A 21762-nucleotide genomic window follows, 5' to 3' on the forward strand; every position below is an offset into this window, starting at 1 on the left:
TTTTTTTAGTTAGAATAGATGTATTTTAGGTAAACTTGTTATTTTTTTCAATCTTTTTTTTAGTGTATTTCAATGATACCAAAGATTTTTTAGTTTGAATGAGAGTATTTTCTGTAGAATGTTCCTTTTTTATATAAATAAATATGAAATAACTTATTTTTTTCATTATTGCTTCAAAATACCTATTCCTGCCTTCTATTTTGTACGAAACCTGAATATACAGTATTGATTTACTATTTTTGTTTGTTTTCAACAAATCGGATAATTTCGGGCAAAATCGGATAATTTCGAGTCCAGAAGAGGATCTTTTCATTCTCATCCATTGGCAACACTGGGCTAAAGGATCATTTGGATCGTTCTGAGTTGTGAGCACAGCTTACTAGTAAGTAAGCTGTGTTGTGAGCGCTTAGTAGTGGAACATTCTGTAATGGAACATGAAACGCAACGTTCGGAGAAATTAGAAAGAGAAAGAGAGAGAGCCAACTTCATCATACTGCTATTTATTTACAGTTTTGCAGATGGGAAAACCTATTAATTTTTCATTTATTATTATTTTATAAATATGTACGAAAACGAGTTTCAAGTGAGTATTAACGCTTTGGGGAAAGAAGCGAAAGAAGTCTTATCTTTGTTGCTGAATTCGGAGAAGGTATTTCTTACAAAGGAAAAAGTACCGCGGTAAGTAATATGAAAATTGAAAATATTTGGCTATTTAAAATGTTTATATTAGCAGTATTATTTATAAATTGAGAGAAATACATGGTGTTTCTGCACATTATTGAATATGTGGTAATCTCAACAGTCATTCTAGAGGAAAACTTCTTTTGATATTGCAGAATACCCTCAGAAAGAACATATTCATTGACACTAATATATAAGCATATTTATATAATTGATATTTTTGAAAACAACAATGTAAGTAACATGTATCAAACAACAGAGTAGGTATTTATGAATAGGCCAAGAAAACGAGCAAACAAATGACCCATGGACTATTCAATGCTTAGAAGTATGATCTCCTTACATCAAGGTATAATTTTAAAAGATTATAAAAAACTGCGCACTAAAACGAAAATCAAAAGGTGTTCGGCCTTAAAAAGCGGAAACTTTTTCTAGCAAAGATATCAGTGACTTTTTAACTAAAGCATCTGGTGATGAATATCTAGTAACAAAGGTAAGATATTAAGTAAATCTTTCACATAGTTATTTCATTACATTCTGTAATTTGAGGTTGCCATAATAATGGGAATAATGGGTGCATGCAGAAGTAAAGAGTTGTATGAAATGAAAACAACAAATTTACAAGATCTTGGATCAACTTTTTTGGTTAAGGTGCCAGATACCAAAACCAAAATTTGCCGAAAATTTACTGTTTGGATAACTTTTACAAAATATGCAAGACATATATAAGTCTTCGACCAAGTAATGTAACCAGTGAAACATTCTTTTTAAATTAAAGAAATGGTAAATGTACAACTCAGTACATATATAAAAAATAGAACACAAGTGGTAATGATTGATTCGATGAAGTCACATCCTGCTTCTGCTACAATGGGAGTTCCTCAGGGTTCAACCCTGGCTCCAATTCTTTTTATACCTACTCTTCATGAGTGATATAGAAAATTCAAATATGTCACAACAAAAAACAATAATCTATGCAGATGACACAACTCAAATGGTGGCACGAAACGAGTTATCTCTATCCGTACAAGCAGCAAATGCAGTATCACATGAATTCTCCAAGTGGTGTAAAAGTAATGGGTTAACAGTCAATGTCACCAAAACGGTATTTATGATTTTCCAGCAGAAAAACATTTCCTATGATTTTTGTCCTCTTATAAAAATGGATAGCAAGTCCATTGAGCATGTAAGTCACTTCAAATATTTAGGTCTAAGCATCGATCAAAAACTAACATGGGAAGTACAAATGGAAAATATTGTAACAAAACTGAGCAGCATATGTTTTATAATAAAACAATTACATGGAACTGTCTCGATGGAAGTGCTAAAATTAATATACTATGGACTTGTGCAGTCTATTTTATCTTACGGATTCCCCTCCTGGGGAAACTCAGCTCATGCCATGAAAGCATTTAAACTTTAAAAAAAAGTGATAAGATGCCTAGCTGGACTTCAGTATAAAGAATCATGTAAGAACACATTCACTCAGCTGTCCATACTTACTCTTCCCTGCCTGAACATATATTTGGTAGCTGTTAATATAAAAAAAATGAATCTCTACACAAAAAATAATATGTGCCATAACTACAACACACGTAGCGGTAACGAATTGAGACTACCTTACTCACATTTGGCGGTAGGACAGGACTCTGCGAGTTATCAAGGCATCATTTTCTATAACCATGCAGTCAAACTATTTGGAAATGAATGCAGTCTGCAAACATTTAAATCGAGACTATACAGTCACCTAGCAAAGAATGCATTTTATTCTGTGCAAGAATTTTTAATCTCCTAAGATGAGTCAATAAGATGCTTTTCTTTTATTTTTTTAATGTACATGTATGTATCTATTTATATTTTATATATAGCCTAGTACTCACGTTTGACTAGTCTGATAAAATTTTATAAGTGTTATGTAATGCAATGCAATTGTAAAATTTTTAATGATGAATAAATTCAATTCTATAAATTTACAAGGATATCATTGCTTTCCTCAAATTACCGAATCCAGAACAATATTCCAGTCACAGTTTTCGCAGATCTTCTGCAACAGTACTAGTTGACGCAAGCGGGAATATTACTGCTCTCATGGAATATTACTGCTCGGATGGAAGTGTCCACCGCCGTAGCAAAAGACTACATAGACGATTCTGTAAAAAATATAACCAATACGGCAAACAAAATATCTTTAGACCAACCAATAGTGAACCAAACGAATCAATGTACATATAATTCAAATATTTCTACAAGTCACCAAAACATTAGTGTAGATGTTAATTTTATCCCTGTGGTTAACTTCACCAATTGTTCAAATATTACAATTATTATTACTTATAAATAAATATCGTGTAATATAAATATCATCTAGTAAGATTAGAGATGTGATATTTTTTAAGGTAAAAACATAGAGGCAACCATACAATGACTTCTTCAGGCACCCGAAGAAACCATTATATAGCGAAACACGTGTCGCGTTTTTGTAAGACTGTTTAGTGAAAATCTCACAATAAAGGCTTTCTGAATATGTTAGTTATGGATTTTCATCATGTATTGGCCAATTCCATCATATAGATTTCTGTGTTAATCATTATGAGATATTATAATATAAAGATATTATAATCCCTGTTAAATGAAAAGCAAAAAATTCAAGAAGAGAGTTTAAAATTGGCCTTAAATTGCCTTCTACTCTAGCAACAATCTTCGGTTCCAACAAATGAACCTGAGAAAATAGGTAACATATCTGAAAGAATTATTTAATTACAACAAAGAATAAGTGTATAACTTTTTTTACTATATTTTGATTTTACATGAGCTTATTTCTTTCTCAAACAACCCAGCAGAAGTTATCTCCCTAATAAAAAATTTGCATCAAAACCAGCAGAAGGTATTGATGACATAAGTGGTAAAGTCATAAAAAGCATTGCTAGGTATATCGCTGAGCCCTGATCATATCTAACTAATGAATCTTTTACTATAGGTGAGTAGTCTAAAGTGAGGAGTCTGAAGGAATACCAGTCTTCAAAAATAAGGAATCAGCAAGTGATCTAAACCAAATTCATCCAACAAAAAAAGCAACCCAAACAAAGGTAGATGCGTGCTCAAAGCATGATCACCACACACATTTGCATCTATTGGGTAAAATAAACAAGCCTCCTTACAGAGTGGTCAGTTGAGTTTTAATGCCTGTGGTGTGTACATATACGTTATTTTGAAGTTTAAAACTTTTGAAATGTCAAACACTGATACGGCTGAAGAAACTGCTAATTTGTTTCCCTGCAAATAAAATTTCGGTCGTTCCTTAGTGCGACTCTGTACAGGTAGCTTTGTCTAGATCACGTGCAGTATGCGTGATGTTTTGAAGCACTCCGTAGCTTAGCAGAGTATAGTGAATTAACGTCTCATTTACATACCAAGCTATATCGCTAAAGTATTTGAATTAGCATATTCTGAGCGGCTGACTAACTATCTTGAACGATTTCATGTACTACCTGACATTCAGTATGGGTTCAGAAAAACTAAATCCATCATCAGCGCCATATGAAATGTATTAGACTTTATTTATAAGGCACTTCATAACAAACAAAACACTATCGGACTTTTTTATGATCTTAGTCGTGCATTTCACTTAGTAAAACAAACTATTACTGATGAAAATGGAAGCAATGGGGATACGAAGTAAACTTTATAATTCAGTAGAATCATATCCATCAAATCGTTCTCAAACCATTGTCCCAAATAATGAAGAGTCAAATCCAATAGAAACCTCTGCAGGTAAACCTCAAGGTGCGGTACTAAGCCCCCTGTTCTTCATCATTTTCATCAGTGATATTAACAGAATTTGTAATACTCCCAATCAAATCATAGAATATTCAGATGATACATATTTTATACTAACACATCATCAATCTGAACATTTCATCGGGAAGAGCAATAAAGCATCTACTGAATTCAGTAAGTACCTACTGTCAAGATAGTGGTCTAACATTAAATGCATCAAAAACGATATATATGCAGTTTCTACCAAAAAATATCTTATTTATTTCCAATCCTCATTTACATATTAACAACATGTATATTGAAGTCGCCGATAAAAGAAATTCCTGGGGTTAATGCTAGATTCAGAGCTCAATTGAGAATCGCATGCGAACAAAATAGCAACGAAAATAAGTTATTTGTTATGTAATAATAATAATATAATATTTATTGCCCAACAGAAACCATTTGCAAGGCATTTTTTAAAGGATAGCAAATACAATATAATTAGAAGTATAGTAACAGTGTTACAATAAATAAAAGATGACATATGTTCACCATAAAAATAAAAATAAAAAAAAAGAGTACATCTATGATTGATTCACAAATTGTTTATAGATGTGATTCAGATCTATTTCTTGATTAACTCTTACTGCAGCTAAAATATCTCATATATTTTTGACAATTTGTTAACATTTGAATACATCACATTAATTGGTGCTTTAGACATAATATTTGTTTGACTCGTTTGCACTTAAAAGTGATATTTGATCTAGATTTCAATCTTGGCACATGAAAATCTATTTGTGATAATAGTACAGGGGAGTCAACTTCACCATTTAATAGCTTATGCAGAAATATTATGGATGCTTGATTTTCTAAAGATACGAAATCGAATCTGCGTAGTATATTCTTATAATCAGATCCTCTTGAAGAATAAACTCCATCAACCTTGAAGCATAGAAATTTCTCCATGGTTATTGAGTTTTGACTGTAAATGGGATTCCATTTTAATAATCCATAATAAATATTTAAGAAAAGGTAATTTGTCAAACACCAATCATGTAAAGAGTTCATTTGTTTCTGTGGTAAAATGCAATAATCGAAATTGGAAACATATAATTTCAAATAATCTGTAAACATTAATTTATTGCAATCTAATGAATCCCAAAGGTCATTAATAAATATCAATAATAACAATGGCCCCAAGTTGGAACCTACTGGTTGCAATATAGTTTAGTGAGCAAAATCCATTATATAAGACATACTGTTTTCTATTATTCAAGTATGATTTCAAAAGGTTTAGAAAAATATTATTGAAACCCAAACAAGCCATTTTCTCTAGAAGTAATTTATCATACACACCTCATCAACCTATCGTCTTCGGTCTAATGATTCCATAAGTATTGAATAAAAATGGATAAATTACTGATTGTAGATCTTGAATTCATGAAACCATGTTGAGGTTCAGAAATGATATGTTGAGTTGCTAGATAAATGCGAATATACAATATAATCTCCAAGACCTTAGCAGGGTTAGTCGGGATTGAAATTGGTCTATAATTACTGATAGAAGCACGGTCTTGAGATTTGTGAACAGGGCAAATTTTTGAAATTTTCCAGATATCAGGAAAGACCGATGTTCTAAGAATTCATATGGATGAACTAATACTCTCAGACAATCTTTTATAATGAAGTATGGAATATTGTCAGAACGTGAAGTGAATTTATTTTTCAGTTTGTAACCCGCATCTTAAATTTCTTTTTTGGTTATTGGTTCACAGCTGATATCTACTGTGTTATAACTGATATTGAATTGAATGTTTTCTAACTCAGGTTCCACCACTGTATAGTCACTTTCAAAGTAATTACCAAAGGTATTTACTATTTCTCAAACTATTGTTCAAATGATTCATCACCGTAATTTAATCCGAAATATAAGAGACACAATTTTTCCTCGTGTAATAAGGCCCCTATACTATGACCTGGTGCAGTCTACTCTTCAATATTGCTCAATATTTTGGGGCTCATCAACACATATTAACAGACTTTCTACAGTTCAGAAACGAATGCATAAAATGTTGCCAACATCATCATGTAAGCAAGTCTTAAAAAAATATTCTCACTCCACCAATTTTAAATAATCTACAACTTATAATGTACATCAAAGGAAACGATCAAACTTGCACCGAAAATGCAGATTTACACTTTCACAATACACGACAAAAATTGAACATTCACCAACTTTTTTCACGTTAAGGAATTGCGCAAAATGCTCCTAAATACATATGTGTTAAATGCAATAACAAGTTTGATGACACATTCGTTACAGACAAAACTCTACAGTCAAAAGCATTTCATGCTTTGAGCAAATACTCAAAAAAAAATTAGCAACCACGCTTTTTATATCAATAAATTTTAAAATTTTAGTTACATTGTAGATTGAATGTGCTAGTTGGAGTAAGTTTTTACAATTTTTATTTTATAGTGTAAGTCTGTATGTATTTTATAAGTGTAAGGTTTTAGTATTTTAAACCACAATTCTTTTGACTAGTCTGATAAATTTGTGTAATGTTAATTTCATGATGAATAAATTTCTATTATATTTGTTACTTTGTACCTCTGAAGATGCCAACTATTCGTGTCGGGCAAATGTTGAAAAACTCATTGAAAATAAACGACAATCAACAGTCCTGAAAAGCGAAAAATATAACAGACCCTGTCGACAAACGCCTCGCTCAATCATCTTTCATTACTCGAGAAAATTTTATTACTTTTTAGTGACTGGCGAGGCTTAGCTGAGTTATGTGGTATAAACGGACAATACATTCCAAACTACAATGGATGTGATGATAAAGTAAAGAGAATCTTGAAGACCTGGCAGGAAAAGAAAAAAGAAGAGTGTACAATTGGAAAGTTGCTTTCTTTTTTGGAAAGGTTAGATAGATATGATGTAGTAGATGATATAATACCAATTGTAGGTAAGTAATGATAGTGAAATGATTATAATAATTATAAACATCATAAATAGATAAAGTTTATTATTTATTATTGGTCTAGTACTAATTAACTCTAACTCAGAACAATATAAATTAGCATGGATCCTATAATCTGACAAGTAATAGACAATTACGTGAATATTTTTGCAATATTTGTCTTGAATCATGTGCTAATCGGTGGGAAGCCTGAAATGCTCCCATGTACACCAAATTACTTACTTTATATGAAACAGGGTTCTGAGTAGCTTTCTTCGCAACTGACTGACTGTACTTTCGATACCAAATACATCAATTGGACAATAACAATGTTACAAACCAGTTATCGATTTGATCTTGTCAATGAATCAATGGTATCCAAAGTAATTTAATCGAATCTCTATCTCGTCCTAATTTTCAAACCTTCAATGTGTGTGTAAATTAGTTTCCAAATAACCCCTAAAAATCATCAATGTAAATTTAGGTCCACTCTTAGACCTCTCTGATATAGAATGATAATATATATTTCTTCACACGGATAACTGATTGAAAAATAATTGAAAATTTGGTGAATTCAATACAGGTCTGAAATAAAGAAATTTGAATGAATTCAGTGTTAATTTTGAAAGTGCCCTAATAAAATTTTATAAGAATTTACTATCAAATTAAAAATATCTCTCTAATAATTTTTGATTTAGCATAAAAAAGAACAATAATTGAAATTGACTGATTTTACTTTACGTATGATAATTAAAGAACCAGTCTTTTACTAGGTAGTGGATCCTGAAATGCATGTTTTGCTTCACTTGGTCAACTTGATATAACTATCAGTTGAAAAGTTAATCCCTTCAAAAAGTAGCTACCCTATACCAAAATCTTATAATATTTATTATAAATTATCATCAATGGATATATTCAAGTGTTAAATTGATGTAAGAATTGAAATGTTTATGTTTGTGATTTTTTTTTCAGAAAAAGACATAGAATATTTCAAGTTGAACCCTGTAGTCTACGTTGATCCTCCAGATAGTGATGATGAGGATCTCCTTACTTATGAAGATGTTAAAAGGAAAGCAGAACGTAAGCCACTCCGAATTTATGAAGCCTTTTTATTATTTGATGACGCAGATATTGATTTCGCCACAAATATTGTCAAAACTCTGGAAGGACAGTACAATATGAAATTTTGTGTAAAAGATAGGGACATCAGAATCGGGAAACTAGAGCGACCAGCTGTTATCAAAATGATAACGAGACGGTGCAGAAAAGTTATTGTTGTGGTGTCTCCTTCGTTTTGGACAAGCGCATCCAATAAATTTTTTTACAACTTAGCGCAAGTGGATAGTTTAGGTAAGGTAAAAGTAATTATTCATCATAAAAAAAAATGTAATAGGTTATTTGATGTTTAATGTCATTATTGAAGATTCTGATATCCTTTTTTAACAACAAAACCGTTTAAAATAATTATAATTGTATTGACCATTGTTTGAGCCTTTCAAAATAGTCGTTTTGATCTTCTGAAAACAAACATTTCATCATATATCTGATTTACTAATAATAATATTCCTATTTCATTTATTGTGAAACAGTAGTTGAAAAGTAAAATTCGAATTACTTTTTTAAAAAACGAATGAGATGATACAATGCATATTACTTAATTGAAGATTATGAAACAGAAATATTATTATATCCAACAAAAAAAAAAAGAAAAAAAATATTCAAAATTAGTTGACTATAGGGTAAATATTTCACGAGATCCCATCGTATTGGATAAGATGAACCTCCACTTGCTTTGAAGATAAAAATTGAAAATAAAGATGTTTTTTCAAAACCTGCCCTTTGTCTATTACATGAACCTTGGTTACTGGTATACAAGATGAAATTTCAATCAATCATAGGTCACATATACATGGCATCTCAAAAGAGGAATCCTAACAACTAATGCAACTATGTTACGAATGTTATCAAACCAGTTCAATGACGCCAAAACATCTGTAAAAGTAGATTTTTTGAATTATGTGAAACAATTTATTGACATAAAAATTCCCTAGTGTCTGAAAGTTGACTTGACTGAAAAAATGGGATTCCTGAGATATGAGAAATAGGCATGTGATGACTCATTTACAGTAAAGACTTCAACTGAGGAAATATGTTTCAAATTAGTAGTAGTGCACTTTACAAAACATTCAAAATGTGAGTTTGTAATCAATATAAAAATTTTTGGTTTCATTTTTGAAAAAGTAAAATAATAGTTTTTGGAACAACTACGTTTTTATTTTTATTGATTTTTCTATAGAATGAATTATAGTATTCACTAATATAAATTGATACAAACCACGAAATGATATGAATAATTTCTGACAGCATACAATTTTTTTTTTTTTTTTTTTTTTTTAAGAAAATGGCAGTACTAATATTATACCCTGTATGGAAAAACCATGCGAAGTTCCAATTGAATTCAAGGTTTATCATACACTAATATTCAGTAGAACCCAACAATTATTTGGCAATTTCTGGGATCTACTAAACCAATCAATCAACCCACCTGTGATCAGAAATGAAGTGAAAGCCGTTGAAAAAAAAAGGTTTGTAAGAACTCTATAAACTGCTAATTTCTCAAAGACAACTACTTCAGTTTTGATTAAGAATCAAAATACCTATCAATTGAGATGTCACAAGACCTTTTTCCATTTGAAAAAAAAATGGCAACAAGTGATACGATCTTTTTATGTGAATCTTCTCCAACTCGATATCTTATCGTATTCAAAAGTTGAAAGGATTGGAGACTTTTTGTCTGCATTGTATATAAAATTTCACTCACAGGAATTGAAAAGTCTACAAACCTAAGAAAAAGTTATTTCTCCAAAATTCATTGTTAAAATAATTGTAATCAAAATAAATCCAATGATTTTATTGAGGAGATATACATACGTATTAAGACGATTTGAAAATTCAAAACATTTACCTCTCCCAATCTTCCCACACTATTGGATATGTTGAAGGCTTGCTAGAAAACAATTACTCTCCCCTGCTAATACCATGATGGACATTCTATCATATCAGACAGACATCTCTGAAAGTCACTTCACAGAGAAAAATCTTTGCAGATGCTTCTCATCCGTTCAGCAGCAGGACCTTGCTGAAATGAATTGAGTAGGTCACCCACAGAAAAACATCTGCAGGATTTTTTCCAGTTAGGAATAATTCATAATTCAAATGCTCATCGTGGTGTTAGCCGGGGTAGTAATGGTTTGTCAGCAAGTATTTATCAGATCCTACAATGCAAGAACGTTGAGAAAAGTGAATATTTCAAGATGTCATTGTAAATTTTTTTTGTATGAAAATAATTGTTATATCTGAAAGAGGATTGAGATTTTTTGAATATTTTTCTCCTTTGTATGTCTTAACTTTTTATATATCAATGGAATGATCTAACAAAATCAAATATTTTTTAATAAAAAATAAATAAAATGATTGTACTACTTTGCCATGAATGATCATACTGTTCTATATATTGCAGTATTGAAACTACTCCCAAAAATATCAATCATGTAAAATTCGAAGCTCCAAATGTCGAAACAGAAGACCATGTAGATTCTGCCAGAGAGGAAAACAATTGTACCATATCCAGTTCTGCGGAAATTTGTATCAACATTTCAGAAGAGAACAGTAAAAGTGAAAAGGGCCAAGTAATTGAAAAGAAAAATGTGTTTTCCAAAATCTTTAAGAAAATAAGGAGAAAAAGTGCCAAAAAACAAGCAGTTCTAGAAAATTGAACAGACCTGAATTTTGTGAAGGGTGAGTCATAAAGTGATCAGCAAACTCCCTGAGATAAATATTTCTGTTATGAAAAGAGGGGCTGTGAATATATGTCCTAAAATACTTTTTAGACATAAACATTCAGGTAAAACTCGATTAAATTTGAAAGCCATATAATAATAATAAAGCCAAACCTGAGAAGGCTGAATCATTTTTTATATTTTTTGAGTACATTACTGAGATTAGGGGCCATTCAAGTATTACGAAAGCACTATAGGCGAACAGGGGTTCTTTGCTTTCCTTACTTTTGCTAACAAGGGGGATGGGGGGTAAATAATTGTAATGAATATGCTTATGTGATACTTGAACGGCCCCTTACTGCACCAAAGTCCGTCCTAGTTTCAATTAGCCTTCTTAATAATAATCGTGCACCCATTTCCTTGAATCAGATAGGAACCGAAGTCAATTTTTTCGTTACAAACAAATGAGGAAAATAAAGAGTTTACCATAAAAATATAAATCTTATCGGAAATTGGTTCCTATTCGGCTGCCGGCAACCGAATTTTATTTCTTGATTTGATGTGAGTTGCATTGATGAATTAGTCTGACTTCCTATGCTTAAAATGGCACGTTAGAAGGTACGATCTCATTGATCTTTAGCTCACACAAGTTTCATCTTCTGAGGATTAACATTCCTATGATCGAGATGACAGCTGGTTAATGAAAAAACCCATTTAATTTTTTTTTTTTAGTATAAACTTCATCAAATTGAGGAATATGAGCTTGGAGTTTGCTATCATTACTTTGACTTGTCCTATTTAATATAATATATTCTTTAAGGTGCTGAAAATATCAGAAAAAGTTTTTTCATACATAAATTGTCAATACTGCCAGTACTGTAAAGGATTCAACTGTACCACAATTAATGAGATTTATTTCGGTTTTTCTAATTTTACAGGACGCTATACTGTATGTCCAAGAAAAGAAGGACCAGAGTGGGAAAATCAGAAACCATGACTGATACAAAGTCGGGTAAATTAGAAAGAAATTGCCTATTTTAGAGCTCATTTAAATGACATTTTACAATTTTAGAAAATTCCAATTACCTCCGAATTTCTTTTTTTATTGACGTTATCTAAGGAGATATTGAAAAACAAAAACATTTCCTCATAACCACTTACCAAGCTGTACAAGAAGACTTTAACAGAAACATAATCCGTCGTTTTATCTCCGAGATACCAATTTTAAAACTTCATTAAAATAAACTCTAACGGATTACTTTCTTCTTATTCAACCGACTTTATAACCCTTATAGTTTCTGATTTTCCCATACTGGCACTCCTTTCTTTGACATAGTATAAAATAGTTTCACATCACAAGCTAAAGGAAGTGATACTAAACAGTTGGCTCATTATTTTGAATTTATTCGGTAGAAAAACCTTTTACTTTTAAGCTAGTCATTTATAATAAATATTATCTCTTAGAATATCTAGTATATACGAATTTTACTTCCGTTAAATTTATAGAGTGCTGAAAATATGGAGGTAATTTATATAGGGAAAATGTTTCAGCAAGGAGCTCAGATTGGGGAAAAGAAAACAAAGCAATCAATTTGAAGAAATCTTATTCATTTTTTAAACATTCCTGACTGCAATAAGTTTATCGTTGGGACTCCGCAAAGAAGAGGCATAACTTATTCGGGAATTTTTCAGTTAGTAAATTTATTCATCAATGAAGAATTACACACATACAGTTTATATAGATGGAAAACCTTATTAAATTGATCATAATAAAACGACAAAGAAATTTGAGATTCTCAGTTCAAAATACATATACCATAGGCAAGAGTAGTAACAGGCTCATTTAAAAAGTCATTATGTTAAATTTAGTGACGAGGGTCCAACTGTGTGAGCCTTATTGAAAATTAATTAATAATTTTAGCCCTTATATATCCAATCACCACTGTAGGTAATAACAGAGGCATTTAACTCAGTTTATTGCATTAGTTTGAAAATGTCCTTATAGGACGAATCTGCAGTAACATTAGTTACAAATAAAAGTGGTAAAAAAACATAGATAAGTTAATTTTTCATTAAAATGGTAGACTGCAGCAACTCAGAATGCAGCTTCCTTTTTCAGTTCTCTGAAATGGCTTTTACATTTTGGTGTAGGTGGATAAATCACAAAATACCCCAGACGCAACAGTAGGTCTACAAGAAAAAAATGCCAGTAGAACCAAACTCCACCTGGTTGAAAGCAGACCTTGATTCTATTTCAAAGAATAGTAGGGTCTCAGAATTTTCTAGACCTGAAGAAATAAACTATATTAAAATCTACTCTGCTGACTTTAAATCATATATTTGGTTCAATTAAATGATATAGATATAGAAATATAGAAGGTTTTGCATTAAATATGATTTTGCCTAAATTATTATTACTTATGAAAGATGTTATTATGTTGAATTTGGAAAAGTAATTTTGAATATTTACTGAAAGTTTACCTGAGTAATTAATGCCTAGACGTGACAGAATGAAGAAATCCAGCATATATAGATTAGAATGTAGTGAATGCTCTGCAGTATATACAGGCCAGACCAGTAGAAATTTCGAAGTAAGACTCCAAGAACACGTCGGTTTAGACAAAAAATCTTCTATGTACGAACATCTGCAAGAAACAAACCACAAAATAAGTAAGGAAAACCTCAAAATCTTACATACATGTAGTAAAGGAAGGAAAATGAATTTGTTGGAAGCCATGGAAATCGATTAAAAACTCAAAATATAGGTATATATCTTATTTCCTACTCTCCGATATATATACTCCGATATTTCTCTTAGGTCAGTGGTGTTAGAATACTTGAGAATGGTGTAAAAACCGAAACCTTGGTGGTATTAATATCAGTACATTAAGTAAGTGGAAATTAGACAAAGTATTTTATTTCTATATCTATATCATATAATCGAAGATGAATTTCCACAAAATAAATAAGTCATCAAAATCACAAAATATATTTGGGTAATTACATGGGAACCCAAATTGAAAACGCGTTATATGAAGTTACTCAAAATTAAATAGGTTTTCAAATGAAAAGATATAATAGACTTCTTTTGGATAATCTAGTAAAAGGTATTCATACAGAGCAATACAAATTCAATTCTGCATTGAGAGTTTGTGAACGATAGGAGGCAAGAATAGGTGTAATGTTGCAAAAAAATCTGTTAGATTTTTTCTTTCAAAAGGTATATGGGAAAAACAAAAAAAATTCAAAATTCTGTTTTTGTTATGAAATGCTTGTTTTATTTTTCATGTAACTGAGAGGAACTAATACCATTCCTACATTTTTTCTTTATAGAGTCCCAAATCAACTTGTTGAAAAGCAGCAAAAATAAATAGATTTTCTATGAATGATGATCCTTGCTCCACAGTTTATTCCTTGCTGAAACTAATTATTTGAATCAATAAACCTTGCAGAAAATGTATAATATAATTTTCATTGATGAAACCAGGAAAAATACATTTATTGGTGGATTGTTATTCAACCTCATACATGATCTTTCTCTTCTGAATTAATCAGTTGCGATTCTTCAGGTCAAATATGAAACACTTAATATTTTTCAAACAGTAAATATGTTTAAGTTGTTAGTAATCATGATTTATAACATTTATGTGAATGTAAATCAATTTAAGAATATTTATTTTTATATTCAGGAATAAATGTTTTCATTTGAGATTTAAAAATTTTATATTATAAACATTAATATATTTGTGTATGTATTTGTATATAAAAATATTCATTTGAAATTTATTTAATAAATAAGTAGACTGAACAACCATTTTACTTGACCAGCCTGTTGGAATTGTTCTCTTTTGACTGACATATAATAAAAATCGTTGTAAGCAGAAAAATATTTATTAAATCTCCCAAGAAAAGCATTACAAATAAACAAAAACTTGTATTTCTACTTGGGAAAATGTCATTAACATTAAAGGTGAAGTGCAGGATCTTCTTCACATAAACAGTCACAACCTCTTTCCTGTTCTACATCTTCAACGTTATCTTCTTCTATCATCTGTGTAGCATTTCCAATTTATTACCATCAATGATACTTTTATACCAAGCTAGTTCAGAATCTGCCGGCCAGTCATCATTAAATTCCGCCTTCAGAAAACTTTCAACATTAGCGACTTTTTCAGGTGGTAAGTTGCGTACTAAAGGTTAACAGTTATTTACACTATTAAACACAAGATGGACACTATGTAAATTATTAGGCAGTTCTGAAATACTTCTGGATTTGTTCACTTTTGCATGGTTCATAACAGCGCCTTTGTTGCTGCAAAAATTTGTTGCTTTTTGAGAGAAATTCTGCTGAAATTGACGCAAATTAATGGTTTACGGGTTTGTTGCTCTTTGTTTGGCATTCCTGATTTCACCTCACCATTATACAAGGATTTATGTACTTTTGGTTGAATTTGGGCATGGGATTTCATAGAAATGATCAAAGTCTACATGATGCAATATTTATCTCATTTTGTGATGATAATGGATTTGTTTACGTTTGCGTGGATGCTCCTCAAATGTACATTCTAGACAATAAAAGGGTTTATAGTACCGACACACTGAAAAATCTAAAAAGGTTTCGAAATTCCTGATGGAAATATTGTTATTAAATGTGGAAACAAGGAAGAAAGAAGCAAAACATGTGGAAGAAGAAATTGATGATAAGTTGCTAGTACATATGGAGACAAAATAAACCAGAATTTAGTGTTAGATAAAGAAACATTGGGCCATGAAATATTTAGTAATTTGAAACCATATAAGTGTATAAGTCAAATTTTCAAAGATATCAATATAGATTTTTTTTCACAACTTTCAAAATAGCAAAACCACACTTTTTGATCTACGTCACATGATTTTTGCAGTAAGTACAATAATTCATGTATTTTGCTTCCCTTAATCTTCATTTTTATTTTGGTAATTTAATTAGAGTGAAGGGATGACCAATAAAAAAGAACATTGAGGTTCATTTATTAGTACCTACTTTCAATATGCAATGCAATATTAAGATGTAGCATCATCATATAAAATAGTAAAAACTATTTGTGGCTTCACTATCTGATGTGATGATTCTGCTCCAAATGAATGCCTCTTACAAGTTAAGTATTTTAAATTGCTTTTGAACTGACAATGTTAATTATTTTGGAACGATCTAATCCATGGACAATCCTATTTTCAATGGACAAAATTGATAGAACTAGCCGTTTTTCTTGTCAAATAGTGGAAATTCAAGTTATCTGTTCAAATACACTGAAACTGCGCTCACTTTACAGTTACAGTAATAAGCAAGACTGTGCGCTGATCATAAATTCTGGAATATATCTTGTCAATTATTTTTATTGGTGGATTGAAAAATTTTTATGGGCACAGATGTTTCGTTATTGATTAATAATGGCTGCATACTCCAAAGTTTTGAAAGTAATTCACATCCAGTTACATCTTATTTCACAGCGTGGATAACTATGTTTTGCAAATCTGTATTTGAATATTGATGGACGTAGCCGTCAGTCACTACGTTATAAGAGATCACCATGAGAAATTGAACTTTCTATGTTTTTTACTACTTGTATTTGTAACTAACGTTACTGCAGTTTTGTCCTATAAGATTCAAACTACTACAATAAACTGAAAATAGTTGATATTAGCCCTTATATATCTAAAAACCACTGTAGGTAATAAGACATGTACTTAAGTTAATTGAGTACCTGACTTTTGTTTACCTGTGACAATGTGGGTACCCTAATTTGAAAACCGGTGAGTAAACTAGATCGATTTGATCATTCAGCAGGTTACAGCCGCAATGCTTATGCCTATGAATTTCCAAGAATTTCAAATAATTGAGTTTCCAACCTTTGCTTGCATAGTACAATATTTCCTTCCTAATGCCAAAGATAAAGTGGACAAGATGCGAGAAATCTGGAGTTTATAAGATTAAATGTCCGGAGTGTAATAGTGTTTGTGGGACAGTGTGGCCGAAATTTCTCAAAACGGTATACTGAACATGAAAGGTACTTCAGACTAGGTAAAAATGATTCGATGTTTTCAAACCATTTCTGGGAATGATTTGAATGCAACCACAAGTTACCGAATTTAAATGATACAGAAATTTTGCACTATGCAAGCAAGGGTTGGAAACTCAATTATTTGGAATTCTTGGAAATTCATAAGCATTGCGGATGTAACATACTGAATGATAAAATCGTTCTAGTTTACTCAGGGGTTTTCAAATTAGCCTACCCAAATTGTCACAGGTAAACAAAATTCAGTCCTCTGTTATTACCTATAGTGGTGTTTAGATATATAAGGACTAATATTATCAATTATTTTCAGTTTATTGTATTCGTTTGAAAATATTCTTATACACTGTCTTCCCCAAAGCACAGAATCTGTGCCCAAAGTATGCACCATATGGGAAACTTATTTATTAAGGATTTTTCAACAAAAAGTTATTCTTGATAAAAGTTTGTGCATCCCCTTAAACTAAACATGCACCAACAGAATACAGTACAACACTCATAATATACGAGGAACCTTCAAATATTCGATTTTGTGACACGAGTAAAGTACTCTTATTTTGAAAAATCTCGGGAAATGTTATTCAGAAAAGTTGTTTAGCATTGAAAAATACATCTAGATTTGAAGTCATGATCATTTAAGTGAAGTTTTATTTTTTTTACCCATTTTTTTTTCAAATGGGGACTATGAACAAAAAATTTTTGCTAAAAACGATAAATAGACAGCATCCTGTATAAGATGGTTCATTTTAAAAGCTGTAATATTACAAATTACACAACTGTCGTGTTAACCACGGTCAATTGTTTTGAAAAGTAAATTAATTTTCAAAGTTTTTGGTGCAAAGTTATTTTTATTTTTTGTTATCACCAAAAATTACTCAAAATTATACGGTATTGTAACAAGAACTTAATATTCAATAATATCAAATCACAAAACATCAAAATAAAATAGGCATTTCAGAAAAAACTCATTGATTTTCTGGAGATTCAACTTGAAACCTTGAAACACTTATTTTGGACAAGAAAATCAATGAGTTTGTTCAGAAATACCTATTTTATTTTGATGTTTTGTGATTCGATATTATTGAATATTAAGTTCTTGTTACAATACCGTACCTATAATTTTGAGTAATTTTCGGTGTTAACAAAAAATAAAAAGAACTTTGCACAAAAAACTTTGAAAATCAATTTACTTTTCAAAACAATTGACCGTGGTTAACACGACAGTTGTGTAATTTGTAATATTACAGGCTTTTAAAATGAACCATCGTATACAGGATGCTGTCTATTTATTGTTTTTAGCAAAAATTTGTTGTTCGTAGTCGCCATTTTTAAAAAATGGGTACAAAAATAAAACTTCACTTAGATGACCATGACTTCAAATCTAGATGTATTTTTCGATGCTAAACAACTTTTCTGAAGAACATTTCCCAAAATTTTTCAAAATAAGAGTACTTTACTCTTGCCACAAAATGAAATATTTGAAAGCTCCTCGTATATTATGTGTGGTGTACTGTATTTTGTTGGTACGTTTAGTTTTAGGGGATGCAAAAATAACTTTTTGTCGAAAAACCCTCAATAAATAAGTTTCCCATATGGTGCATACTTTGGGGATGACACTGTAGAACGAAACCGCAGTAACTAGTTATAATTACAAGTGGTAAAAGCATAGAAAGTTTCCTTTCTCATTTTTCAATCTGTATTTGTGACATGTGCGACAACTTGAATCACAAACAAATTTCATATTCCCATTGCATCATGAAACAAAACACCATTAATCATGTGTTGTATGACCAGGAGCCATAAATCTTCCACTTTTTTTACAAATAGCACCGTATAGAAGTAAACACCTTCTATAGAGTACAAATAGTAATAGAATTCTATCGATTGTACTTAATCATAACGACGTTATAGACACGATCCAAAAGTAATAGATCCATTACAATAGTTATGACATTTGCAACACTGGTTGTACAGGTCCCTGACAACACTGACACTCTGAGCACTACACTATGAAGCACTGCCTGTTCAGAGTAATGTCTTTTGTTACTCTGAGACTGCTTGTTATGCCATATATTATTTGTTTTCAATGAGTATAGAATGAGAAAGGTACGCAGTCAAAGATCTTTGTCATGTAGTCAGTTCACATACAAAGAAGTATGTTTTCTTTGATCAATGCCTTCGACTATATCTACTTTTTATCAGTTGGTAAAAAGCTTTGGTATATGATTTATTTGTTAGAAACCATAGTAAAATGAAAACGACTTGCAAAATATGAATAAAAGCGGTTCTTGGAAATGATCCCGATTATTTTTCTGGTGAAGAGACTTAAGCCTGGTTAGCAATCCATTGGAATTTTTCTTCTGAACTCAACTTCCATATTTATTGAGTCCTTGTCATGAGAAGCGTCTGTAGCCAGCAAGTGGCTGGCATGTATACTTTGCACTCTGCACAATATTCGAGAGCACATTATAATATTGTTTCAGGTCACCATTAAGATGCCTCTGTATCTGTAGAGTAGGGAGAGTGAGTGTGAGCCCACGCACTTAGGCCACATGTGACCCATTGTACATCCTCCCGAGGAGTTGTCCTCCTAGGTCGTCGTCCATCCTGTCCTTTCCAGGAAGGTGGACAGGTCGCTGGGAGACATCTCCTTTATATCGGCAGGTGTAGGCCAAGACTCGCCGAACACATACTCTCTTATTGACGATAACTCCGGGCACTCGCACAGGACATGCCTGACAGTCTCATCTTCCTGTTCACACATCCTGCATAGAGGTGTGTCCACTAGCCCCATATTATGTAGGTGTTTCCTTAGCTGACAGTGGCCAGTCAGAAATCCTACTGTAAGGCGTAGATTTTTCCTGGTCATCGCCAGATATTTCTTCGGCGCCAGCTTCCCAGGGTCGCCCAAGGTGATCCTGGCAAGACTACATCCTTTGATTTCATCCCATCTCTTTAAAGATTGAGCATGGGTGTAACATTTGACTAGTTCCGCAATTGTCGAAGTCATCAGGCCGTGGGTGCCACTTGGTCCTAAAATTCTTAGTCCAGCCGCTTCCTTGGCTAAAGAGTCGGCAATGCGATTACCTTTACTCCTGTCGTGCCCTTTAACTCACCTCAGGATAATGTTATTATCTACCGAGGCTTTGGCTAAATCTTGGTGGCACTCTAGTGCTAGACCTGAAGTAACACGGTGTCTGTTCAAGGCTAATAGTGCTTGTCTGCTATCAGTGCAGATTGTTATGTTTTTGCCAGAAATTCTTTTCTTGGTTATTTCTTTTGTGGCGATTGAGATACCAGCCAGGTCTGTTTAGACCCCGCTGGTATTTCTTCCCATTCCCCACTTAATCCTTAGGCTTAGTGATCTGGAGTACACTCCACATCCTGAGCCTTCTTTGGTTTTTGAGCCATCTGTATAAATCCGTATTGCATTTGTAGCATCTGACTCTGTGTTCTGTTTAATTTGTATTTTGTAGGGTTTATTAAACACAAACCTGGGTTCAATTGCATCACTTGTTGCCTGCAGCAGAGGTTGCGCAGTAAGCGCTTCCCGCCATAGGCCCAGCCTCAATCGACCCATTCCTACTTCTAGGTTGCAACCGTGTGCAATCGTACCATGGCCATTAACGCAACCTCCTTAACGTACAGATCCAGAGGGGTCAGACCCGTGATTAATTCCATTGCCGCGGTTGGTGTTGTTCTCATGGCTCCTGTGATGTTTAAACAAGCCAGTCGCTGTATTTGATATAATTTTTGGATGGCCGTTGCTTGTAGAACTTTCGGTCCCCATGCAATGGCTCCATACGTTAACATAGGTCTTATTATTGCAGTGTAGATCCAGGCGACTACACGGGGTGAAAGACCCCATGCGCGTCCCACTGTCCTCCGACATTGCTCATAAGCCACGTATGCTCTTTTTGCTCTACTCTGTAGATAAGAGTTCCATGTTAGCTTCTTGTCGAGGATAATACCAAGGTATTTCACCTCTTCAGAGAAGTTTAGTTGGCTTTTGAAGATTTCGGGAGGTTTTAAGCCCGTTAAACTTCTTTTCCTGGTGAAAAGGACCATCTCAGTCTTCTTGGGATTGATCGACAGTGAGTGTTCCTTACACCATGTTTCTATCAATTTGAGCCCATCCTGCTCTCTATCGCACAGTGTGTTTACAAATTTGCCGGTCTGCAAGATAACTATGTCATCTGCGTATGCAATTGTGTAGAATCCATTTTTGTTAAGGTGATTAATTAGGGTATCCAGAACTATGTTCCAGAGAAGGGGTGATAAGACCCCTCCCTGTGGACATCCCCTCATGACCAGTCCTTTTACTGTGATATCGTCTACATCAATACTTATTGATGTAGACGAAAATCTTGACTTCCATAAGCCAGTTCACACACACCCACAACATCCTGACCATGGAACACACACACACCCTAAACCTAAGGTAGGTTCACAACACTCTGCTAGAGAGCATCTGGAGTATCCATTCTCCTACTACCAGGGGTACATTCCTGGAGTGTAGTT

The 21762-nt window shown here is 32.4% G+C and overlaps 1 protein-coding gene and 1 long non-coding RNA gene across 2 annotated transcripts; both read left to right on the forward strand.

Moving 5' to 3' along the window:
* Nucleotides 1–393: 393 nt before the first annotated feature.
* Myd88 (myeloid differentiation primary response protein MyD88) lies at nt 394–13214 on the forward strand. The gene is made up of 5 exons (XM_023155893.2): nt 394–678; nt 7216–7415; nt 8382–8759; nt 9808–9994; nt 10930–13214. Exons 1-5 carry the CDS (start codon nt 563–565, stop codon nt 11183–11185), a joined length of 1137 nt encoding a protein of 378 aa, XP_023011661.2. The 5' UTR covers nt 394–562; the 3' UTR covers nt 11186–13214.
* Nucleotides 692–1861, forward strand: LOC141482333 (uncharacterized). The gene is made up of 2 exons (XR_012465465.1): nt 692–1174; nt 1231–1861. It is a non-coding gene; the product is annotated as an uncharacterized lncRNA (long non-coding RNA).
* Nucleotides 13215–21762: the final 8548 nt, after the last annotated feature.

This window comes from Leptinotarsa decemlineata, unplaced genomic scaffold (genome assembly GCF_025532065.1).
Source record: "Leptinotarsa decemlineata unplaced genomic scaffold, Ldec_3_MD MMD2_tig00001019_RagTag_RagTag, whole genome shotgun sequence".
NCBI classification, from domain to species: Eukaryota; Metazoa; Arthropoda; class Insecta; order Coleoptera; family Chrysomelidae; genus Leptinotarsa; species Leptinotarsa decemlineata.

Coding starts and splice junctions, on each gene's coding strand:
- Myd88 (XM_023155893.2), top strand. CDS start 563: ATGTACGAAAACGAGTTTCAAGTGAGTATTAACGCTTTGGGGAAAGAA. Junction 7,416..8,381: donor TGATATAATACCAATTGTAG/GTAAGTAATGAT, acceptor TTTTTTTTTCAG/AAAAAGACATAGAATATTTC. Junction 9,995..10,929: donor AAAGCCGTTGAAAAAAAAAG/GTTTGTAAGAAC, acceptor TATATATTGCAG/TATTGAAACTACTCCCAAAA.